Source organism: Salmo salar, chromosome 11 (assembly GCF_965601325.2).
Source record: "Salmo salar chromosome 11, fSalSal1, whole genome shotgun sequence".
NCBI classification, from domain to species: Eukaryota; Metazoa; Chordata; class Actinopteri; order Salmoniformes; family Salmonidae; genus Salmo; species Salmo salar.
The window spans coordinates 39,039,395-39,066,137 of record NC_138301.1 but is presented as its reverse complement, the minus strand read 5'-3'; the positions used below and the strand labels follow the sequence as shown (position 1 = coordinate 39,066,137).

The 26,743-nt window shown below is 46.7% G+C and overlaps 1 protein-coding gene across 1 annotated transcript; it reads right to left on the bottom strand.

Annotated features, from left to right (window-relative positions):
- Positions 1 to 62: 62 nt before the first annotated feature.
- Positions 63 to 26,283, bottom strand: cstf3 (cleavage stimulation factor, 3' pre-RNA, subunit 3). Its single transcript, NM_001173648.1, is given in 20 exon segments — positions 63 to 632; positions 729 to 789; positions 3,260 to 3,354; positions 8,199 to 8,352; positions 10,047 to 10,242; positions 12,017 to 12,086; positions 14,310 to 14,412; positions 14,696 to 14,914; positions 15,244 to 15,360; positions 15,501 to 15,610; positions 18,698 to 18,860; positions 18,963 to 19,040; positions 19,173 to 19,299; positions 19,393 to 19,427; positions 19,539 to 19,605; positions 19,800 to 19,897; positions 20,693 to 20,725; positions 24,845 to 24,940; positions 25,124 to 25,225; positions 26,122 to 26,283. Coding segments are annotated over 20 exon segments (2,151 nt in total). The 5' UTR covers positions 26,149 to 26,283; the 3' UTR covers positions 63 to 432.
- Between the last annotated feature and the right edge of the window lie 460 nt (positions 26,284 to 26,743).

The window sequence follows — 26,743 nt, the reverse complement described above, 5'->3', positions numbered from 1 at the left end:
TAACCTGAAAATAATCTAAGAACAGAAGTGATCATTTCAGTAACAAGACAGGAGACACTTTGTTTTGGTTATTTTCTGCCCTTTTTATTGGAAGGAAATGTGTTCTCTCAATTTGACTAGAAAAACAGGTCGATTCCATTTGTCCATCACCAGAGGTTCACAGGGCCAAACAGCTGAGTGTCAAATTAAGGGTTGAATTAAAAACTTTGTACAGTATTAGTCACCCAGCTTTAAAAAATAAAACGGTTAAAAAAACACCAAGAACAAAAAAACAAACACAGGTGTGTGTAGAGGGACCAACGATGGTTGGATATAAAGAATCTTCCAGACAAACTTCAGACGAGTCTGTTTGCCCTAAAAGGTTTGACGTAATGGGTTACATTCCTGTACAGAGTCCATCCCAAGTGTGTGTGTGTCTGAGTGAGTGTGTGTTCACCGGATCCTCTTCTGCTGGCGAGCGCGGTAGATGTCGTGAACGGGTGGGGCCACAGCGCCCTTGTCCTCTTCTTCATCAGAGTCTGCGTTGGGTCTCTTCAGTGACTTGGTCATGGCATGGTTCTCCATGGAGCCATTCCCTTCTCCGCTGGCATCAGGCTGCCTGCCTGTTATCAACTCTACTGCTGCATCTACAGCTGGGAGAGAGATATGTATCAACGTTATGTGTGCTATTCAGGCAAAGGAAAATCTAAAGGGAAGCTTGGTGATATGACAGTTTCAAAGCTACTTACTCTCTGGTAGTGTACATCTCCTGAAGCTCTCCATCAGTTCATCCACCTGCACAAAGGGCCCCTGCAGAAACACCACAACATCAGCACAACAACCACATGATGTCACCAACAGTGAGTGGTGGGGTGTTGGTACAGTGATGTCACCAACAGTGAGCGGTGGGGTGTTGGTACTGTGATGTCACCAACAGTGAGCGGTGGGGTGTTGGTACTGTGATGTCACCAACAGTGAGCGGTGGGGTGTTGGTACTGTGATGTCACCAACAGTGAGCGGTGGGGTGTTGGTACTGTAATGTCACCAACAGTGAGTGGTGGGGTGTTGGTACTGTGATGTCACCAACAGTGAGTGGTGGGGTGTTGGTACTGTGATGTCACCAACAGTGAGCGGTGGGGTGTTGGTACTGTGATGTCACCAACAGTGAGCGGTGGGGTGTTGGTACTGTGATGTCACCAACAGTGAGTGGTGGGGTGTTGGTACTGTGATGTCACCAACAGTGAGTGGTGGGGTGTTGGTACTGTAATGTCACCAACAGTGAGTGGTGGGGTGTTGGTACAGTGATGTCACCAACAGTGAGCGGTGGGGTGTTGGTACTGTAATGTCACCAACAGTGAGTGGTGGGGTGTTGGTACTGTAATGTCACCAACAGTGAGTGGTGGGGTGTTGGTACTGTGATGTCACCAACAGTGAGTGGTGGGGTGTTGGTACGGTGATGTCACCAACAGTGAGCGGTGGGGTGTTGGTACGGTGATGTCACCAACAGTGAGTGGTGGGGTGTTGGTACAGTGATGTCACCAACAGTGAGCGGTGGGGTGTTGGTACAGTGATGTCACCAACAGTGAGCGGTGGGGTGTTGGTACTGTGATGTCACCAACAGTGAGCGGTGGGGTGTTGGTACAGTGATGTCACCAACAGTGAGCGGTGGGGTGTTGGTACAGTGATGTCACCAACAGTGAGTGGTGGGGTGTTGGTACAGTGATGTCACCAACAGTGAGTGGTGGGGTGTTGGTACTGTGATGTCACCAACAGTGAGCGGTGGGGTGTTGGTACTGTGATGTCACCAACAGTGAGTGGTGGGGTGTTGGTACAGTGATGTCACCAACAGTGAGTGGTGGGGTGTTGGTACTGTAATGTCACCAACAGTGAGCGGTGGGGTGTTGGTACTGTAATGTCACCAACAGTGAGCAGTGGGGTGTTGGTACTGTGATGTCACCAACAGTGAGCGGTGGGGTGTTGGTACTGTGATGTCACCAACAGTGAGCGGTGGGGTGTTGGTACAGTGATGTCACCAACAGTGAGCGGTGGGGTGTTGGTACTGTGATGTCACCAACAGTGAGTGGTGGGGTGTTGGTACAGTGATGTCACCAACAGTGAGTGGTGGGGTGTTGGTACTGTAATGTCACCAACAGTGAGTGGTGGGGTGTTGGTACTGTAATGTCACCAACAGTGAGTGGTGGGGTGTTGGTACTGTGATGTCACCAACAGTGAGTGGTGGGGTGTTGGTACGGTGATGTCACCAACAGTGAGCGGTGGGGTGTTGGTACAGTGATGTCACCAACAGTGAGTGGTGGGGTGTTGGTACAGTGATGTCACCAACAGTGAGCGGTGGGGTGTTGGTACTGTGATGTCACCAACAGTGAGTGGTGGGGTGTTGGTACTGTGATGTCACCAACAGTGAGTGGTGGGGTGTTGGTACTGTGATGTCACCAACAGTGAGTGGTGGGGTGTTGGTACTGTAATGTCACCAACAGTGAGTGGTGGGGTGTTGGTACTGTAATGTCACCAACAGTGAGTGGTGGGGTGTTGGTACTGTAATGTCACCAACAGTGAGTGGTGGGGTGTTGGTACTGTGATGTCACCAACAGTGAGTGGTGGGGTGTTGGTACTGTGATGTCACCAACAGTGAGTGGTGGGGTGTTGGTACTGTAATGTCACCAACAGTGAGTGGTGGGGTGTTGGTACTGTGATGTCACCAACAGTGAGTGGTGGGGTGTTGGTACTGTGATGTCACCAACAGTGAGTGGTGGGGTGTTGGTACTGTAATGTCACCAACAGTGAGTGGTGGGGTGTTGGTACTGTAATGTCACCAACAGTGAGTGGTGGGGTGTTGGTACTGTAATGTCACCAACAGTGAATGGTGGGGTGTTGGTACTGTAATGTCACCAACAGTGAGTGGTGGGGTGTTGGTACTGTAATGTCACCAACAGTGAGTGGTGGGGTGTTGGTACTGTAATGTCACCAACAGTGAGTGGTGGGGTGTTGGTACTGTAATGTCACCAACAGTGAGTGGTGGGGTGTTGGTACTGTAATGTCACCAACAGTGAGTGGTGGGGTGTTGGTACTGTAATGTCACCAACAGTGAGTGGTGGGGTGTTGGTACTGTAATGTCACCAACAGTGAGTGGTGGGGTGTTGGTACTGTAATGTCACCAACAGTGAGTGGTGGGGTGTTGGTACTGTGATGTCACCAACAGTGAGTGGTGGGGTGTTGGTACTGTGATGTCACCAACAGTGAGTGGTGGGGTGTTGGTACTGACCACGAAGCAGGTGGGTGGTGGCAGTAGCTTCATCAGGATGACTGCGGCCGGGGGGACCGGGAAAACCCCCCCTGGAACAGGGTGCAGTCCTGGAGCTGTGGGGCGAGACAAGAGCATGTGAGCGGAGCTGGAGTGGAGCATGCCCAAGTTGACTGGTGTGTGGAGCGAGATTCCCAAAGGCTGGAGCGTCGTAGGTAAGGTACCTATTAGCCAGGTGTCGTAGCTGGTAGGGGTAGAGGAGGGGGTAAGGTACCTATTAGCCAGGTGTTGTAGCTGGTAGGGGTAGAGGAGGGGGTAAGGTACCTATTAGCCAGGTGTCGTAGCTGGTAGGGGTAGAGGAGGGGGTAAGGTACCTATTAGCCAGGTGTTGTAGCTGGTAGGGGTAGAGGAGGGGGTAAGGTACCTACTAGCCAGGTGTCGTAGCTGGTAGGGGTAGAGGAGGGGGTAAGGTACCTATTAGCCAGGTGTCGTAGCTGGTAGGGGTAGAGGAGGGGGTAAGGTACCTATTAGCCAGGTGTCGTAGCTGGTAGGGGTAGAGGAGGGGGTAAGGTACCTATTAGCCAGGTGTTGTAGCTGGTAGGGGTAGAGGAGGGGGTAAGGTACCTATTAGCCAGGTGTCGTAGCTGGTAGGGGTAGAGGAGGGGGTAAGGTACCTATTAGCCAGGTGTCGTAGCTGGTAGGGGTAGAGGAGGGGGTAAGGTACCTATTAGCCAGGTGTCGTAGCTGGTAGGGATAGAGGAGGGGTAAGGTACCTACTAACCAGGTGTCGTAGCTGGTTAGATAGAGGAGGGGGTAAGGTATCTACTAGCCAGGTGTCGTAGCTGGTGGGGTAGAGGAGGGGGTAAGGTACCTACTAGCCAGGTGTCGTAGCTGGTTAGATAGAGGAGGGGGTAAGGTACCTACTAGCCAGGTGTCGTAGCTGGTAGGGGTAGAGGAGGGGGTAAGGTACCTATTAGCCAGGTGTCGTAGCTGGTAGGGGTAGAGGAGGGGGTAAGGTACCTATTAGCCAGGTGTCGTAGCTGGTAGGGGTAGAGGAGGGGGTAAGGTACCTATTAGCCAGGTGTCGTAGCTGGTAGGGGTAGAGGAGGGGGTAAGGTACCTATTAGCCAGGTGTCGTAGCTGGTAGGGGTAGAGGAGGGGGTAAGGTACCTATTAGCCAGGTGTCGTAGCTGGTAGGGGTAGAGGAGGGGGTAAGGTACCTACTAGCCAGGTGTCGTAGCTGGTAGGGATAGAGGAGGGGGTAAGGTACCTACTAGCCAGGTGTCGTAGCTGGTGGGGTAGAGGAGGGGTAAGGTACCTACTAGCCAGGTGTCGTAGCTGGTGGGGTAGAGGAGGGGGTAAGGTACCTACTAGCCAGGTGTCGTAGCTGGTGGGGTAGAGGAGGGGGTAAGGTACCTACTAGCCAGGTGTCGTAGCTGGTAGGGGTAGAGGAGGGGGTAAGGTACCTACTAGCCAGGTGTCGTAGCTGGTGGGATAGAGGAGGGGGTAAGGTACCTACTAGCCAGGTGTCGTAGCTGGTAGGGGTAGAGGAGGGGGTAAGGTACCTACTAGCCAGGTGTCGTAGCTGGTAGGGGTAGAGGGGGTAAGGTACCTACTAGCCAGGTGTCGTAGCTGGAAGGATAGAGGAGGGGGTAAGGTACCTACTAGCCAGGTGTCGTAGCTGGTGGGGTAGAGGAGGGGGTAAGGTACCTACTAGCCAGGTGTCGAAGCTGGTAGGGGTAGAGGAGGGGGTAAGGTACCTCTACTAGCCAGGTGTCGTAGCTGGTAGGGGTAGAGGAGGGGGTAAGGTACCTACTAGCCAGGTGTCGTAGCTGGTAGGGGTAGAGGAGGGGGTAAGGTACCTCTACTAGCCAGGTGTCGTAGCTGGTAGGGGTAGAGGAGGGGTAAGGTACCTACTAGCCAGGTGTCGTAGCTGGTAGGGGTAGAGGAGGGGGTAAGGTACCTATTAGCCAGGTGTCGTAGCTGGTAGGGATAGAGGAGGGGGTAAGGTACCTACTAGCCAGGTGTCGTAGCTGGTAGGGGTAGAGGAGGGGGTAAGGTACCTATTAGCCAGGTGTCGTAGCTGGTAGGGATAGAGGAGGGGGTAAGGTACCTACTAGCCAGGTGTCGTAGCTGGTAGGGGTAGAGGAGGGGGTAAGGTACCTACTAGCCAGGTGTCGTGGTGGGTAGGGGTAGAGGAGGGGGTAAGGTACCTACTAGCCAGGTGTCGTGGTGGGTAGGGGTAGAGGAGGGGGTAAGGTACCTACTAGCCAGGTGTTGTAGCTGGTAGGGGTAGAGGAGGGGGTAAGGTACCCCTACTAGCCAGGTGTCGTAGCTGGTAGGGTAGAGGAGGGGGTAAGGTACCCCTACTAGCCAGGTGTCGTAGCTGGTAGGGATAGAGGAGGGGGTAAGGTACCTACTAGCCAGGTGTCGTAGCTGGTAGGGGTAGAGGAGGGGGTAAGGTACCTCTACTAGCCAGGTGTCGTAGCTGGTAGGGGTAGAGGAGGGGGTAAGGTACCTACTAGCCAGGTGTCGTAGCTGGTAGGGATAGAGGAGGGGGTAAGGTATCTACTAGCCAGGTGTCGTAGCTGGTAGGGGTAGAGGAGGGGGTAAGGTACCAACTAGCCAGGTGTCGTAGCTGGTAGGGTAGAGGAGGGGTAAGGTACCTACTAGCCAGGTGTCGTAGCTGGTAGGGGTAGAGGGGGTAAGGTACCTACTAGCCAGGTGTCGTAGCTGGTAGGGATAGAGGAGGGGGTAAGGTACCTATTAGCCAGGTGTCGTAGCCGGTAGGGATAGAGGAGGGGGTAAGGTACCTACTAGCCAGGTGTCGTAGCTGGTAGGGGTAGAGGAGGGGGTAAGGTACCTACTAGCCAGGTGTCGTAGCTGGTTAGATAGAGGAGGGGGTAAGGTACCTACTAGCCAGGTGTCGTAGCTGGTAGGATAGAGGAGGGGGTAAGGTACCTACTAGCCAGGTGTCGTAGCTGGTAGGGCTAGAGGAGGGGGTAAGGTACCTACTAGCCAGGTGTCGTAGCTGGTAGGGTAGAGGAGGGGGTAAGGTACATACTAGCCAGGTGTCGTAGCTGGTAGGGGTAGAGGAGGGGGTAAGGTACCTACTAGCCAGGTGTCGTAGCTGGTAGGGATAGAGGAGGGGGTAAGGTACCTCTACTAGCCAGGTGTCGTGGTGGGTAGGGGTAGAGGAGGGGGTAACGTACCTACTAGCCAGGTGTTGTAGCTGGTAGGGATAGAGGAGGGGGTAAGGTACCTACTAGCCAGGTGTCGTAGCTGGTAGGGTAGAGGAGGGGGTAAGGTATCTACTAGCCAGGTGTCGTAGCTGGTAGGGGTAGAGGAGGGGGTAAGGTACCTACTAGCCAGGTGTCGTAGCTGGTAGGGTAGAGGAGGGGGTAAGGTAACTACTAGCCAGGTGTCGTAGCTGGTAGGGATAGAGGAGGGGGTAAGGTACCTACTAGCCAGGTGTCGTAGCTGGTGGGATAGAGGAGGGGGTAAGGTACCTACTAGCCAGGTGTCGTGGTGGGTAGGGGTAGAGGAGGGGGTAAGGTACCTACTAGCCAGGTATCGTAGCTGGTAGGGGTAGAGGAGGGGGTAAGGTACCTACTAGCCAGGTGTCGTGGTTGGTAGGGGTAAAGGAGGGGTTAAGGTACCTACTAGCCAGGTGTCGTAGCTGGTAGGGGTAGAGGAGAGGGTAAGGTACCTACTAGCCAGGTGTCGTGTTTGGTAGGGGTAAAGGAGGGGTTAAGGTATCTACTAGCCAGGTGTTGTAGCTGGTAGGGGTAGAGGAGAGGGTAAGGTACCTACTAGCCAGGTGTCGTAGCTGGTAGGGTAGAGGAGGGGGTAAGGTACCTACTAGCCAGGTGTCGTAGCTGGTAGGGGTAGAGGAGGGGGTAAGGTACCTACTAGCCAGGTGTCGTGGTGGGTAGGGGTAGAGGAGGGGGTAAGGTACCTACTAGCCAGTTATCGTAGCTGGTAGGGGTAGAGGAGGGGGTAAGGTACCTACTAGCCAGGTGTCGTAGCTGGTAGGGGTAGAGGAGGGGGTAAGGTACCTACTAGCCAGGTGTCGTGGTTGGTAGGGGTAAAGGAGGGGTTAAGGTACCTACTAGCCAGGTGTCGTAGCTGGTAGTGGTAGAGGAGAGGGTAAGGTACCTACTAGCCAGGTGTCGTAGCTGGTAGGGTAGAGGAGGGGGTAAGGTACCTACTAGCCAGGTGTCGTAGCTGGTAGGGATAGAGGAGGGGGTAAGGTACCTACTAGCCAGGTGTCGTAGCTGGTAGGGGTAGAGGAGGGGGTAAGGTACCTACTAGCCAGGTGTCGTAGCTGGTAGGGATAGAGGAGGGGGTAAGGTACCTACTAGCCAGGTGTCGTAGCTGGTGGGATAGAGGAGGGGGTAAGGTACCTACTAGCCAGGTGTCGTAGCTGGTAGGGGTAGAGGAGGGGGTAAGGTACCTACTAGCCAGGTGTCGTAGCTGGTAGGGATAGAGGAGGGGGTAAGGTATCTACTAGCCAGGTGTTGTAGCTGGTAGGGATAGAGGAGGGGGTAAGGTATCTACTAGCCAGGTGTTGTAGCTGGTAGGGATAGAGGAGGGGGTAAGGTACCTACTAGCCAGGTGTCGTAGCTGGTAGGGATAGAGGAGGGGGTAAGGTACCTACTAGCCAGGTGTCGTAGCTGGTAGGGATAGAGGAGAGGGTAAGGTACCTACTAGCCAGGTGTCGTAGCTGGTAGGGATAGAGGAGAGGGTAAGGTACCTACTAGCCAGGTGTCGTAGCTGGTAGGGATAGAGGAGGGGGTAAGGTACATACTAGCCAGGTGTCGTAGCTGGTAGGGATAGAGGAGGGGGTAAGGTACCTACTAGCCAGGTGTCGTAGCTGGTAGGGATAGAGGAGGGGGTAAGGTACATACTAGCCAGGTGTTGTAGCTGGTAGGGATAGAGGAGGGGGTAAGGTACGTACGGGCCTGGTGTCGTGGTTGGTAGGGGATCATCTGGTTAGTGTCAGGTTTGGGGTACTCTGGTTTGCGGTCGGCTTCGTCCTTTTGCGTGGGAGCCGATGGAGTCACCACCGTCTCTGTCTGGAGCAACGCCGCCAGTTTGGCACGGGACACGTCCTGCACACACACACAGGTTAAAATCATAGAATTCTAAACAGATATCCTTTACCCTCACGTGATTGAAGAGTTGAACAAGAGAGAAACACACAAATGGTCCACTTGTTTTATATCGGCTGCTAGAATCCTGACTAGAACCAAAAAATATGATCATATTACTCCAGTGCTAGCCTCCCTACACTGGCTTCCTGTTAAGGCTAGGGCTGATTTCAAGGTTTTACTGCTAACCTACAAAGCATTACATGGGCTTGCTCCTACCCATCTTTCCGATTTGGTCCTGCCGTACATACCTACACGTACGCTACGGTCACAAGACGCGGGCCTCCTAATTGTTCCTAGAATTTCTAAGCAAACAGCTGGAGGCAGGGCTTTCTCCTATAGAGCTCCATTTTTATGGAATAGTCTGCCTACCCATGTGAGAGACGCAGACTCAGTCTCAACATTTAAGTCTTTACTGAAGACATCTCTTCAGTACATTTTACATTTTTTTTTTTTTTTTACATTTACATTTTACATCTTCAGTAGGTCCTATGATTAAGTGTAGTCTGGCCCAGGGGTGTGAAGGTGAACGGAAAAGCTGGAGCAATGAACCGCCCTTGCTGTCTCTGCCTGGCCGGTTTCCCCTCTCTCTACTGGGATTCTCTGCCTCCACCCCTATTACGGGGGCTGAGTCACTGGCTTACTGGTGTTCTTCCATGCCGTCCATGGGAGGGGTGCGTCACTTGAGTGGGTTGAGTCACTGACGTGGTCTTCCTGTCTGGGTTGGCGCCCCCCCTTGGGCTGTGCCGTGGCGAAGATCTTTGTGGGCTATACTCGGCCTTGTCCCGGGATGGTATGTTGGTGGTTGAAGATATCCCTCTAGTGGTGTGGAGGCTGTGCTTTGGCAAAGTGGGTGGGGTTATATCCTACCTGTTTGGCCCTGTCCGGGGGTTTCATCGGACGGGGCCACATTGTCTCCTGACCCCTCCTGTCTCAGCCTCCAGTATTTTATGTGTCGGGGGGCTAGGGTCAGTCTGTCACATCTGTAGTATTTATCTTGTCTTTTCCGGTGTGAATGTAAATTCTCTCTCCGCCTGCCTGCCTGCCTGCCTGCCTGCCTGCCTGCCTGCCTGCCTGCCTGCCTGCAGCAGCTATGGAACCCTGACCTGTTCACCGGACGTGCTACCTGTCCCAGAACTGCTGTTTTCAACTCTCTAGAGACAGCAGGAGCGGTAGAGATACTCTCAAAGATCGGCTATGAAAAAGCCAACTGACACTTACTCGTGTTACTGACTTGTTGCACCCTCGACAACTACTATGATTATTATTATTTGACAATGCTGGTCATTTATGAACATTTGAACATCTAGGCCATGTGCTGTTATAATCTCCACCCGGCACAGCCAGAAGAGGACTGGCCACCCCTCATAGCCTGGTTCCTCTCTAGGTTTCTTCCTAGGTTTTGGCCTTTCTAGGGAGTTTTTCCTAGCCACTGTGCTTCTACACCTGCATTGCTTGCTGTTTGGGGTTTTAGGCTGGGTTTCTGTACAGCACTTTGAGATATCAACTGATGTAAGAAGGGCTATATAAATAAATTTGATTTGATATCCATAGATCTGTTTCTATTGAAGAGTCTTCAACAGGTGAAGAGGCCATAGCAGTCAGAATCATCTTTCTGTGTAAATGTAGCTGTAGAAATGACCAGTTGTACAGACCTTGTATCCGAGAGCTTTGAGCTCGCTGGCAGAGCAGGGGTACAGGTCCATGAACTTGTATCTGTCCACCAGCAGGGCTGTCTCCTTGCCTTCGTACTCGTCCTTGAAGGCCGTGAAACGCCTGCGCTCCACCTTCAGGATACTGGCCAGGTCCCCGATGTTACTCTCAAAGGCCAAGAAACGTGCCCAGATCTCACTGAGAGAGAGGTGTTGACAAACACACAGGCCCATTAGTAACACAACAACAGACAGATCTAATGTGGGTGTCCTATAGTAACACAACAACAGACAGATCTAATGTGGGTGTCCTATAATAACACAACAACAGACAGATCTAATGTGGGTGTCCTATAATAACACAACAACAGACAGATCTAATGTGGGTGTCCTATAATAACACAACAACAGACAGATCTAATGTGGGTGTTCTATAATAACACAACAACAGACAGATCTAATGTGGGTGTCCTATAATAACACAACAACAGACAGATCTAATGTGGGTGTCCTATAATAACACAACAACAGACAGATCTAATGTGGGTGTTCTATAATAACACAACAACAGACAGATCTAATGTGGGTGTCCTATAATAACACAACAACAGACAAATCTAATGTGGGTGTCCTATAATAACACAACAACAGACAGATCTAATGTGGGTGTTCTATAATAACACAACAACAGACAAATCTAATGTGGGTGTCCTATAATAACACAACAACAGACAGATCTAATGTGGGTGTTCTATAATAACACAACAACAGACAGATCTAATGTGGGTGTTCTATAATAACACAACAACAGACAGATCTAATGTGGGTGTCCTATAATAACACAACAACAGACAAATCTAATGTGGGTGTCCTATAATAACACAACAACAGACAGATCTAATGTGGGTGTTCTATAATAACACAACAACAGACAGATCTAATGTGGGTGTCCTATAATAACACAACAACAGACAGATCTAATGTGGGTGTTCTATAATAACACAACAACAGACAGATCTAATGTGGGTGTTCTATAATAACACAACAACAGACAGATCTAATGTGGGTGTCCTATAATAACACAACAACAGACAGATCTAATGTGGGTGTTCTATAATAACACAACAACAGACAGATCTAATGTGGGTGTTCTATAATAACACAACAACAGACAGATCTAATGTGGGTGTCCTATAATAACACAACAACAGACAGATCTAATGTGGGTGTCCTATAATAACACAACAACAGACAGATCTAATGTGGGTGTCCTATAATAACACAACAACAGACAGATCTAATGTGGGTGTTCTATAATAACACAACAACAGACAGATCTAATGTGGGTGTCCTATAATAACACAACAACAGACAGATCTAATGTGGGTGTCCTATAATAACACAACAACAGACAGATCTAATGTGGGTGTTCTATAATAACACAACAACAGACAGATCTAATGTGGGTGTTCTATAATAACACAACAACAGACAGATCTAATGTGGGTGTCCTATAATAACACAACAACAGACAGATCTAATGTGGGTGTCCTATAATAACACAACAACAGACAGATCTAATGTGGGTGTTCTATAATAACACAACAACAGACAGATCTAATGTGGGTGTTCTATAATAACACAACAACAGACAGACCTAATGTGGGTGTTCTATAATAACACAACAACAGACAGATCTAATGTGGGTGTTCTATAATAACACAACAACAGACAGATCTAATGTGGGTGTCCTATAATAACACAACAACAGACAGATCTAATGTGGGTGTTCTATAATAACACAACAACAGACAGATCTAATGTGGGTGTTCTATAATAACACAACAACAGACAGACCTAATGTGGGTGTTCTATAATAACACAACAACAGACAGATCTAATGTGGGTGTTCTATAATAACACAACAACAGACAGATCTAATGTGGGTGTTGTAGGAACATAATTCCTCATACCCAGACTTCTCTGGCGACAGGCTTCCCGAGGTGAGAACACGCTCAAACAGAACTCTGGTGTTGTTGTCCTCTGGAGGGCGGTAGAGAAAGAGGTGAGGCTTTCAAACTCATTAATCTACCTTTATGTTGCAGATAATGCCTCAGCATCTGTCTCCTAATTTACAGCTTAACACCCCATCTACACTGAAAAATATAAAATTAACATGTAAAGTGTTGGTCCCATGTTTCATCCCAGAAATGTTCCACACACACAAAAAGCTTATTTCTCCCAAATTTTGTGCAAATTTGTTAACATCTGTTAGTGAGCTTTTCTCCTTTGCCAAGAAAATCCATCCACCTGACAGGTGTGGCATATCAAGAACCTGATTAATAAAGGATCAGACCCTTTTTTTCAATTTTCTCCTAAAATGACGTACCCAAATCTAACTGCCTGTAGCTCAGGACCTGAAGCAAGGATATGCATATTCTTGATACCATTTGAAAGGAAACACTGAAGTTTGTGGAAATGTGAAATTAATGTAGGAGAATAACACACATTAGATCTGGTAAAAGATAATACAAAATAAAATAAAAACATGCTGTTAGAAGGCAAAAATATGAGAAAGTGAATAAGAGAAAGGCCAAAATATGACTTAGAAATCTAAGCGCAATATAGATTTTGGCCACTAGAGGCAGCAGTGTATGTGCAACGTTTAAGACTGATCCAATGAACCATTGTATTTCTGTTCAAAATGTTATATCAAGACTGCCCAAATGTGCCTAATTGGTTTATTAATACATTTAAGTTCATAACTGTGCACTCTGCTCAAACAATAACATGGTATTCTTTCACTGTAATAGCTACTGAAAATTGGACAGCGCAGTTAGATTATTTATTTTTTTAAGCTTTCTGCCAATATCACATATGTCTTTGTCCTGGGAAATGTTCTTGTTACTTACAACCTCATGCTAATCACATTAGCCTACGTTAGCTCAACCGTCCCGCGGGGGGGGGGACCAACACTGTAGGAGGTTTTAAATAGCATGATCATTACACAGGTGCATCTTGTGCCGGGGACAATAACAGGCCACTAAAATCTGCAGTTTTGTCACACAACACAATGCCACAGGTGTCTGAAGTTGAGGGGGCATTAAATTAGCATGCTGACTGCAGGAATGTCCATCAGAGCTGTTGCCAGAGAATTTAATGTTAAGTCACCTCCAATATCTTTTTAGAGAATTAGTAGTATGTCCAACAGGCCTCACAACCACAGACCATGTGTATGGCGTGGTGTGGGCGAGCGGTTTGCTGATGTCAACGTTGTGAACAGAGTGCCCCATGGTGGCGGTGGGGTTATGGTATGGGCAGGCATAAGCTACGGACAATGAACACAACTGAATTTTATCAATGGCAAAATTAACGCACAGATATAACGTGATGAAATCCTGGGACCCATTGTCGTGCCATTCATCCGCCGCCATCACCTCATATTTCAGCATGATAATGCACGGCCCCATTACGCAAGGATCTGTACACAATTCCTGAAAGCTAAAAATGTCCCAGTTCTTCCATGGCCTGCATATTCACCAGACATGTCACCCATTGAGCTTGTTTGGGATGTTCTGGATCGACGTGTACGACAGCGTGATCCAGTTCCCATGAATATCCAGCAACTTAGCTCAGCCATTGAAAAGGAGTGGGAGAACAGTTTACCGGCCACAATCAACAGCCTGATCAACCCTATGCGAAGGAGACTTGCTGCGCTGCATGAGGCAAATGGTGGTCACACCAGATACGGACTGGTTTTCTGATCCACGCCCCCACCTTTTTTTTTTAAGGGATCCGTGACCAGGAATGTCTGAAAATTGAAAATGCATATCTGTATTCCCAGTCATGTAAAAATCTATAGATTAGGGCCTAATGTATTTATTTAAATTGACTGATTTCCTTATATTAACTGTATCTCAGTAAAATCTTGGATGTTGGGTTTATATTTTTGTTCAGTATATACACGTCAATGAAATAAAGAAACACACACCAGGATCTATAGACCGCCTCTGCCTGGGTTTTATCTAGATTGACTATATGAGTAACTGATAGAGGATGTCACTGGGTCCATGTCATAGAGAGAATAGGATCAGCATGTTTAACAAATAGACTGATATTGGATCCCCTGTAGCCTTCAACACCATTGCTTAACAGCTATACAAATCTCAATGACTGTTGCCATGGCAGCTACCCGTGGTTGTGTTATTGTTACACAAGAGGGTGAATGACAAGTCTCAATAAATGAATCTGTCACTTGTCACTTACCATTAAGGTGTGAGAGGTAATCGATGTATGCAAGTATATACTCTGGAATGTCTCCATATTTCTTCAAGCCCAGTTCAAATATCTTAAAGGCCACTGATTTGTCCTGTGAGGGAAGGTAACGGAAGACCAGTCAAACATTGAGACACAGAATGTTTCCCCTTATATTCTCTTTGCACTGTTGGCATGGGTGTCAGGCTAAGGCCACAGAGACACAGGAACACAGATGAAATCATATATGCATTAATCAATTGTCAGTTTTTGTCCGTCAAACGCTATTTTCAAGTCAACTGTTTTCGGTTCTCCGTCATCCGTCGACTCCGTCCCATTGCCTCAATACCAAATTTTCAGACTAAATGTGTTTGTGGCCGTAGCCTATGTATACCCACCTTACTGCAGTAGTACTCCATCAGTGCTGCAGTCACATAGACGTGGTGACGCGTGCGCATGTCCTCCCGGGCCTTCTTAAAGATGATGCGGCCTGACTTGATGCCCTCGGCCCGCCGGCCAAACTTCATGTACTGGATGTAGACCAGCGTGGGGTCGATGTCCTCGATGGCCAGCAGACGGTTGTAGATGCTGTGGACCTTTTCATGCTTCAATCGACTCTGAAAAGAGGAGAGATGTGGGTTAGCTCATTCATCAATTAAATGCCTGTCAAACATTTCCTGGACCTCTATTCAACATTCATTTATACTGGTTCACACTCCACAACTTAACTCAACACGAGGATTGTTCTGGACTAATCCAATTAATTAATCTTAATAGGAATGAGACGAGACAAATGAATACGTCTGCAGTGAAAGATGCACTAATCATTTATGGATGACAGTCAATTATACATTTCCTTGGCAACCCTTGACATCTTCATATTATGACCTCATGTTTTGTTTTGGCAAGTGTTCCGTGACAGATGATTGGTGTTCGTGCAGCTCACCTCCTCGTAGTCAGCGAATGAAAAGTACAGCAGCATGTTCTTCTTCAGTAGAGTACCGATGGCGCGCTCGTAGATGTTAGCTGCTTCGTCACTGAACACCTTAGAGTTGTTCATGTCCTGAGGAGCGGAAGAAAGGGTTCAAGTCTGGCATTTAAAAACCATATAACAGTAAGGTCTAAAATAACAAACGTATCTTTTAAAACGGAGGAAACCCTGTTCCAATTAGGACACATTGTGCCATCAGTGGCCTCTCTTACCCCCTTCTCTGCCAGTAGTTTACTGGACTGGTCCAGATACTGGGCAGCCTCATACCACACGTCAGGGTGATGGCCCAGCACCAACAGACACTGCTCATAGGCAAACATCACTGCAACATGGAGCACAATTACAACGTTAGGGCTGCAATGCTAGCAAAACCTCTAGGCAACAATGGATTTCTATCAACTTTACTGTGCCTATAAAGTCTGATGGCATGCTATATCAAGTTCACACACACCACAAATATAGGAATCACTGTTCCCCCCCCACCACACACATACCACCACTAGATATAGGAATCACTGTCCCCCCCACCACACACACATACCACCACTAGCTATAGGAATCACTGTCCCCCCCACCACACACACATACCACCACTAGCTATAGGAATCACTGTCCCCCCCCACCACACACACACACACCACTAGATATAGGAATCACTGTCCCCCCCACCACACACACATACCACCACTAGCTATAGGAATCACTGTTTCCCCACCACCACCACACACACATACCACCACTAGCTATAGGAATCACTGTCCCTCCCCACCACCACCACTAGCTATATGAATCACTGTTCCCCCCACCACCACCACTAGCTATATGAATCAATGTTCCCCCCCACCACCACTAGCTATATGAATCACTGTTCCCCCCCACCACCACTAGCTATATGAATCAATGTTCCCCACCCCACCACCACTAGCTATATGAATCACTGTTCCCCACCCCACCACCACTAGCTATATGAATCACTGTCCCCCCCCCCCACCACCACAACTAGCTTTATGATTCACTGTCCCCCCCCCCACCACCACAACTAGCTTTATGATTCACTGTTCCCCCCCACCACAACTAGCTTTATGATTCACTGTTCCCCCCCCACCACCTATATGAATCACTGTTCCCCCCACCACCACAACTAGCTTTATGATTCACTGTTCCCCCCCACCACCACAACTAGCTTTATGATTCACTGTTCCCCCCCACCACCACCAGCTATATGAATCACTGTTCCCCCCCACCACCACTAGCTATATGAATCACTGTTCCCCCCCACCACCACCACTAGCTATATGAATCACTGTTCCCCCCCACCACCACCACTAGCTATATGAATCACTGTTCCCCCCCACCACCACCACTAGCTATATGAATCACTGTTCCCCCCCACCACCACCACTAGCTATATGAATCACTGTTCCCCCCCCAACACCATTAGCTATATGAATCACTGTTCCCACCACACAAATACCACCACTAGCTATATGAATCACTGTTCCCCCCACCACCACTAGCTATATGAATCACTGTTCCCCCCACCACCACTAGCTATATGAATCACTGCTCCCTCCCACCACCACTAGCTATATGAATCACTGTTCCCCCCACCACCACTAGGTATATGAATCACTGTTCCCCACCCCACCACCACTAGCTATATGAATCACTGTCCCCCCCCCCACCACCACTAGCTATATGAATCACTGTTCCCCCCACCACCACCACTAGCTATATGAATCACTGCTCCCCACCACCACCACTAGCTATATGAATCACTGTTCCCCCCACCACCACCACTAGCTATATGAATCACTGTTCCCCCCACCACCACCACTAGCTATATGAATCACTGTTCCCCCCCACCACCACTAGCTATATGAATCACTGTTCCACACCCCACCACCACTAGCTATATGAATCACTGTTCCCCCCCACCACCACCACTAGCTATATGAATCACTGTTCCCCCCCACCACCACCACTAGCTATATGAATCACTGTTCCCCCCCCACCACCACTAGCTATATGAATCACTGTTCCCCCCCACCACCACTAGCTATATGAATCACTGTTCCCCCCCACCACCACCACTAGCTATATGAATCACTGTTCCCCCCCAACACCACTAGCTTTATGAATCACTGTTCCCACCACACAAATACCACCACTAGCTATATGAATCACTGTTCCCCCCCACCACCACTAGCTATATGAATCACTGTTCACCCCACCATCACCACTAGCTATATGAATCACTGTTCACCCCACCATCACCACTAGCTATATGAATCACTGTTCCCCCCACCACCACTAGCTATATGAATCACTGTTCCACACCCCACCACCACTAGCTATATGAATCACTGTTCCACACCCCACCACCACTAGCTATATGAATCACTGTTCCACACCCCACCACCACTAGCTATATGAATCACTGTTCCCCCCCACCACCACCACTAGCTATATGAATCACTGTTCCCCCCCCCACCACCACTAGCTATATGAATCACTGTTCCCCCCCACCACCACTAGCTATATGAATCACTGTTCCCCCCACCACCACCACTAGCTATATGAATCACTGTTCCCCCCACCACCACCACTAGCTATATGAATCACTGTTCCCCCCACCACCACTAGCTATATGAATCACTGTTCCACACCCCACCACCACTAGCTATATGAATCACTGTTCCCCCCCACCACCACCACTAGCTATATGAATCACTGTTCCCCCCCACCACCACCACTAGCTATATGAATCACTGTTCCCCCCCACCACCACTAGCTATATGAATCACTGTTCCCCCCCACCACCACTAGCTATATGAATCACTGTTCCCCCCCACCACCACCACTAGCTATATGAATCACTGTTCCCCCCCAACACCACTAGCTTTATGAATCACTGTTCCCACCACACAAATACCACCACTAGCTATATGAATCACTGTTCCCCCCCACCACCACTAGCTATATGAATCACTGTTCACCCCACCATCACCACTAGCTATATGAATCACTGTTCACCCCACCATCACCACTAGCTATATGAATCACTGTTCCCCCCACCACCACTAGCTATATGAATCACTGTTCCACACCCCACCACCACTAGCTATATGAATCACTGTTCCACACCCCACCACCACTAGCTATATGAATCACTGTTCCACACCCCACCACCACTAGCTATATGAATCACTGTTCCCCCCCACCACCACCACTAGCTATATGAATCACTGTTCCCCCCCCCACCACCACTAGCTATATGAATCACTGTTCCCCCCCACCACCACTAGCTATATGAATCACTGTTCCCCCCACCACCACCACTAGCTATATGAATCACTGTTCCCCCCACCACCACTAGCTTTATGAATCACGGTTCCCCCCAAAATACCTCTCTTAGTGATGAGTGTCTGGTCTTCTGTGCGGAGCGGGTTGCTCTTCTCCCATTGGATGTACTTCTTCCACATCTCCACCTGCACCGCCTCCTGGGGTGAGTTCTGGGGTGGCACCGAGGGGGCGTTCCTATCCAGACCCTTCATCACAGTCTCATATTCCTGAAGAGACAGTTTTACATCAGCTCACAATCATTAAATCCTTTACCAGACAGTATACATCCGTTTACCTCATCATAGTGTGTTTGTGTGTGAGTACCTTACCTTCGCCACTCTCCTAGCGTTCATGTAGTCTCTGCTGCGGTCCTCAATCATCTTCTTGGCCAGATGTACGTTGATGCCCTGTTTGTACAACACCAGGCTACTTAGCACCACTGACGGATGAGATCAATGGCACACGAAAGCAATGTTCTGCTACCCCTCATGTGGTTCCTTATTCAGCCCTCCATAGGGGTCATAGGTCATTGGTCTTACCTCCTCATACTTGCTGTAGTCTCTCCAGAGCTGCTCGATGTTGATCATGGGGTTCACACAGCCCCTCTGGTAGACCCTGCGCACCGCCGTGATTCGCTGGTTTTCAGCGTACGAACCAACCGCCTCACTGGAAGGACACAAGACTAGGGAATTAGGGACTTGAAGTACTTTTTAATGAACGAAAACAACAACAAAGTATTGTGTTAAGAGCAGTACTTACACTCCTTTGAGGAAGTTGATGTAGTCCACCCATATCTGAGGGGAGAGCAGAAGAATTAGAGATCGTGGCTTGGAAACCCATTTCAGATTGCATTTTTTTTTAACAAACTTGTTTTAACATTTAATTGCCAATATGCTTTGATTTACCTGGTAGGACATGATCTCCATGCCGATTTTATCCAGCGCAAAGTCATACGCCTGCGCCATCTTCTCTCTGGTGATGGTCAAGCAGGGCTGGGTTAGGACTTGTGTTACATCACAATATCAAGACATGCACTGGGAACATTTGTCAAAATAGGGTGTTGTGTTATCACTGTGAAATGCATTGCTGAATGGTTAAGATTGTGTGTGAGCACACGAAGAGCCCGTCCCCCTCCAATTCCTTTCCTGGGTAACAGGTGAACCTACTTGTAGCTGGGTAGCTTTCCTTTGGTCTCTCGGACGTATGAAAGGTAGCATTTCCACAGGTCGATGTGCAGCACTTTCATCAGACATCTCTGAAACAACTACAGTAGGAGGGAAGGGCCTTTTTTCAGTTTCATGTATTCAAAAACATATTGGTCTACTGAAAATTAACGCTTCAGACAAGTGTGCACTCAATCATTCCCCACTGTCATACTGAGAAATAGATACGCAGGGTGATTTGTAGTGTGTGTTTCCGTGTAAAAGGGGAAGTAGGGGATTCCCTCTAGGGAGGGCTGCCTAATAGAAAGTGACCTAATGCCTACCCCAGCAGAACCAGTGGAACAGAGCTCACTGACAGGCAGCAGCCACACTGTACCACAGCTGGAGATAAACAGCAGTGTACACAAGGGCTTTGCAACGCGCTGCTGCTATAAAAGACTGAACCCTCCTTGGTGAAAATGAGAGAGAACTGTTTTTCCTTTCAGTTTCAGGGGATGGTTAACAGACAGTACCAACATAGTAAAAACATCCGCACCAGACAGAAAAGTTTGAGCTGATAAGTGTTTAGTGTTGTCTGTGGGTTATCAATACATGTTCTGTGACTTAAACAAGTGGCAATAAACAATGATTTTCTACTCTTCTGAATTGTAGATTTACTGTTGTACTGCAGTAAAGCATGCAGCTACATTTTATGGGTTTGGCTTGATCCTTGATATATTACAGTGGTGACTTAAATGGCTTCTTCAGTTGTTAAGGGCAACACTGGATGAGTCAGAACCATGTTGGTTTCCATCAAGTGACAGAGAGGTGAAACCTCCCTTAGAATCAACCAACCATGGCAGTCTCAGTCCCCTGTAAGGCCAATGGGAGGGGACTTTGGTATGATTGGCACTCACCTTTTCTACCTTGTCATAGTTTTTTGCCTTGATCTGTGGACAGAGTGTAAACGAAGTGTTAATTCAACAGGCAGGTGTTTCCATTGTATATATGGACAAACAGGCATGCATGCAAACTCCCTCTGACACACACACACACAATCCCTTTCAGATCAACAAAGTGAATTTCACACAAGAAAGACCATTTCAAGATATATTTTGTAAGATATGGGGTTTATTCTCATTGTACATCATGGACCATACACGAGTCACATGATCAAGCAGTTGCAAAAAAATGGGTTTTGATGTCTAGACATTGTTCCATGGGGTAAAGATAAAGATAGGAGCTGTAAAGGAATTAAAGAACACGTTTTCCCATCTGTGAATACCCACCCTTCCCAATAAACTGTAGCCTTAGAAAAATAAGCCCAATACAACTAGAAAAAGGACATTTTCATCAGCATATAAAAAGCAGCTAAGCATAATGAGAAACATCAATCTTTACTGGAGCTACCGGTTGGCCTGGCCCTGACAAAAGGCCTGTGTGGCAGGCACAGGACTCCCAAAGCAGCAGCCTAGCTGCATGTCCTGTACTGTAGGCCTTTTGTTGTTGCAATTGCAAGGCTAGTAGCTCCTAAAAATTTGACGACAAAACACACAGTAACAAGAAACATTCAGGTGTTTGAATGGGAGAATACATTTGAACTTGGAATGAATCCTGCCTCGATAATCCTCCATCTGCTTCTTTCCCTCATTGATTCTAAGAGCAATACAGCGGAATGTCACTAAGCCCACAGGTTGGCTTTCATCTTATTGTTGTGCAAGCCACTTAACACAATCACTGATTAGAGGGGCTATCAAATAATGCGTCAACATTAAACATTGCCTAGGCCTCGGAGTGTATAGCTTGAATATAAGTACTTTTTCAGGAATAACAATACTCAGCACAAGAAAATAACTAATTCAATATGTATACATCTAGAGGTGGGAAGTATCATTGCAAGATTACAATGAATCATTTCACATTTGTTCAACAAGTCAGATCCTAAAGAGAACTAGGCCTATGTCAAATGTGGCCTATGGAATTGTAGTGTTAGACATGAAAAAGAACACTAGTTTTACACAGACAACATGAAACAAGATGGGTAATAAACAATGATTTATTGAAGTAAATCACTAGATAAATCAACTTAAAAATAATACACAGAAGAGTTAACCCCAGCCTTGACAGCTGCAGGCATAGAGAAGTACATCCCGTGACATAGCTTTAGGTAGGCTAGATAGATAAAATCTCACCTCGAGGGCAGACACGCACACAATCTGTAGCCAGCATACATTGTCATTGTATGAATCTACAGCAGCCCATGGCTTTAGCACTCAATACCAATAGTTTCAGCCTCTCACTCAAAGTTGTTATCCCAGCTACAACATGAGAACCAGACTCCAAAGACACTAGAAGAGAGACAAAGTCCACTAAAGCACATTGTTACATTTCGGTGCAGGCAAACCAGTCGAGTGGGGAATTAAATATTAATCAATCCATCCAATTGTCTGAAATTGTTTAAATCTCAACCAAATAAAATACATTATATTAGTAATATGGGCTTTTATCAGGAAGTCACAACAATCCAGGCTACTTGAAAGACCCAGGCTTAAAAACCCAAGAGCAAGCCCATCAACACAGAAATACTTCCTTAGGCAAATGTTCAACATATCCAGAAAAATAGCTTCCACAACATTCAAAACTATTCCAGTTCTTCAACTACCATCAGTTCTCTATCAAATAAGCATTCACATTACAAGCACATCACTAGAACTACGACCTAACTCGCACTCGGCAGCCAACCCAAAAAAAACATCAACTCGGAAGGTAACAGGCACAATTTATATGTGGCATAATCAAGAGCACCAGGCCTAATGCATTCTTTAAAATGGGATTAGGTATGGGAATGGTTATGGGGAAAGGAGGTGGTTGTGAACTGGACTGCAGTAACCATCAACACCATAAAGAAAAAGATGCAATGAGTCACAGTACAGAATTCTGGTCATTTGTTTTATTAAACAGTATGCAATTTAAAAATCACTTTCTCAACAAACCGCAGGGTACAGTCAAATTGAGTACAACGCAACTTATGCATTTCCTTATGCTTGTGCATGCACAGATCAACCACTTGAGTTCACCTAGGTGACAGAAACTGTATTCAAACCAAGACAAAAACCACAAAGCAAGTGAGAAATGTGCCACAAAAGGTCAAATCTGACCCAGAACCAAGACAATGGTCCCCTAAGCTGCACCTGAACATAGGAGTCCTGCGATGTGTGAATTTACAAGTAAAACACCTGATTTCCCAATACTGGATTGTTCCTGTATAACTCTTTCACAAGCACACGTTATTTTCTTAAACGGTTAGTGAACGTATGATTCATTTTCTACACATTAGATCCAAACTAGAATGTTGATGTTACAGCAGTAAAGAAAAAGGTTACAACTACCATGTTATTTGACAGGTTGCAGTTAAGCTCAAAACAACCAAAGCTTAACAAAATGTATTTATTTCCAGGTTGCTCATGATGCTGAGGCAAATGAAACGGGGATAAAAAGACTACGGCGAGCTGGATTTGACTGCAGTCTAGATATAAATCAAAGGCTATCCAAACTGGAAGGGAAAAAAACAATTGAATAGTTTTAATGCAAATGACCAACTTTTAACTATGGTGCATATCTATAAACAAATGAAGTCAACGGGTGGTTGAACTTTTACAGAATGACCTACAGGCTGTGCTAAACGGTGTTGAATGAGGCCATTCTAACTAGGGTAGCAGTGTAAAGAATGGGAGAGCTTCTAGACTAAATAACAATGTGCCCAACTCCTCATGGATGTGCACGGTGCAAATACTCCAGGGTCAAGTCTGATTGTATTCCAGTCACAATACACCAACAAATAAGGTGACGTCTGAACATTAGAGACTATTAGCCGATCTGGTATCAATCAACCCTCAGACAAGGGGTGTCCAATCCCAGTCTTGTAGGGCAGCAGTATGTGCAGGCTTTTCCCCTCTAGTCCAGAAACACAATTAACAGGAGGAAAAAACCCTTTACCCAGATTCAACATGGAATCAGGTGTATTTGCACTGGAACAAAAGCCTACATACTGCCAGACCTAGATGGGACACCATGTACAAGTCAATTCCTGTAGATGTGAAAGGAAGCTGTGGGTGTAAGAAGGGGGCTCCGTGAAGCATTACCCGTTTACATACTCCCACTCAATCCCTTCAATCCTACAGGAAGTGAGACATGGGCTTGATTTTAAACTGGGCACATGAGTTGGTCTCCTCCCCAGACTTCTGTTCACCTGCTGTGGACAGCCCAGAGCCCAGATGACTAGCTCGGATCAGAGCTGTGTGTAGTGGGCATCAATTAATGAGGCTAGGTCAGTCATGCTTTTAACTCACACATACTTACCCTTTATCCCCCTAAATAAGTGGATTACAAGCATCCATTTGTATGTCTAAAACTAATGGCATACTAATGAAATGGAGCTTAAGGCTAATCTAAGATGTAGGCAATATGGCGTGATAAGGGTGGGGGGCAGGAATGGGAGCAGGTACCATCTACAAAAACCCAATAGATTTTGTAATTTGGGTGAACTATCCTTTTAAAAAGACATATTGGAGTAATGTGGATTCTTTGCTGGGTCAAAACCAGGGATCTACAATACTACAGCTTTCGTAGTAAACATAGGTCGCTTGTTGGGTGGTAGGGTAGCATAACTGTGCTGGAAAAAATGTTAAGTTGGACACAACATTCACTCATACGGTTTATGATCAAAAACAAAAATGACCTCAAAGAAATGACACAGGAGGCAATAAATAGACACGACAAGTGAATAAAAGGCTAAAGCACTCCAATACCATTAAAACGTTTTAATGCTGTTGCAGATCAAACATGCAACAAATGCACTTAACCCCATTTAAAGACTACTACTGAGAAACATACAGTCTGCGTCCTGAAAAATAAATGGTTAAGATATTAACCTAAACCCCTCGTACTTTTTAAAAATACCATTGAGATGAAGAGGACCTATTTGTTGTGTGAAAGTCACATTGTTGATCCTGTTAGGATATGCACGCTCATGCACACATGTAGTTGTGAGAAATTGATAAAATATTAACCTCCGCTTCAATGAATAGTTTCCAGAATCTGCCCGAGCTTGGGAACTGGGCCACAAGTCGTTCATACGTCTTCCTTGCTTTGTCTATTGGTTGGTTCTAAAAGGGCAGAATGCATTTACATGTACACTTGTTGACAAACAAGTTGAAACAGTCCTATATGACACATTTGTAATTGTTCTGTTAGATCCCCACCCACCACCCTCTTGATCCCCACCCTCTCCCTCCCTTGACCCAATCGATTACCCCAGGTAAGAGGAATGCAACCCTGAGTCACTAAACCTGTGCTTCTCGAATCAGAATGCTCCATGCGTCAAGGTCATATGGGTTTTCTTCCAACTTCTTCTCTGCTTTCTTAACCTTCTCTGGGATATACTCAGCTGCCTGCAAGACATAAAAATATGATTGGGGTTACAGACATGCATACACTGCAACAAGAGGTGGCTTGGGAAAACAAATCAATCAGGGTGCCAATATTATAACCAATTTTAAGAGTACATTTTAGAAGATCTCGTTTATAATAGACCTACTACACTTATTTCCAGTTTGGACTACTTTATTTAGCCACATAAGAAACCGAGTAGGCCAACGGCAGACACGATGCAATGCTTGCTTGTTTACATGGTTAGCTAGTTGACTACCAAGGTAGTTCGCTAATCATGTAAACATGTTACACAATTGCACAACTTCTAACACAGATCGCTTATGGAGTAAACGGTGCGCTCAACTGTTTAAATGCAATACAATGTGCACGCATTGCTGCATACGCTTTGGCTAGTTAGCGTAACAAAAAAGCGCGGCCCAACTGCAACAGTAATGTTACCTAGGTTGCTAACTTCAGCTAGCACGCGAAAATAACTAGTATTTAGTATTAATTAGTATTTATTCTCAGCAACAGGCCAAACGCTAACTAGTCGTGTTAGCATGACGTTCAGACCATATTAGGTCGTTTTATCTATACAAACTAGCTGACGTTAGTTGGTCGACTGACATTCATTTCTGACAAATCATTGGCAGGTTACCTAGCTAGTACGTAATTAGCTTAGCCGCAGGTCTCTCAAAAAGGCAACGTAATTAAGTAGTTAACTATTTTCCCTAAAATATTGTCAATAATGTGTGGTAGCTATGTAGAAAGCGCATCAAATCCATATATTCTAGATTAAACGGTATCTAGAGTGTAGGCCTAGCTAGCTAACGTCAGTGAACCACCATGCAACACGAGTGAAATTGTAACGTAGCTAACTAGCAACCGTTCGCTACAAACAACTGAAATGCTCTACCTGGTCGGCGGTTGCTTCCGTGGACATTACTGGTTACGTTTAGTGTACCTATATTACAAATGTCAACAGTATTTAAACATAGAAATATTCAATTAAAAACAGCTATATCGCATGACTGCACGACAACTCTAGTAGCTATGAACACAGTCTGCCCACTGCTGTGACTGGCCGTTTTCTCAAAATGGCGTGGCTGAATGCTCACTTCCTTATGTTCTGGAGGATGTAACCCCTACAGACAAAAAAAATCACATTTGAGGTTGCTCTGTACAGCATTTGAATGTTTAATATATATGTATGGATGAGACCAATATGTAGAGTACAAAAAACACAATTGAATTAACACCTTTTAATCACTAATGTAATATCGTTCATAGGATATATGGGTCATTGAATTAACACATTTGAATCACGAATGTGATTATTCTCTTTGATAGCTATGACAAAAACAGTACAGTATGAAGATAGGCTAAAACTGCTTCTCCAATAGAAATCCCCGATCACATTTGTCATGTCATAGCGACGTTGACTAGCAAAGACGTCAAATCAAAGGCATTCCTTCGATATAAAGTTGTTTTTCGACGAAAATTAAAACGTGTCAGTTTGTCACTTTCACGAGTTTTGA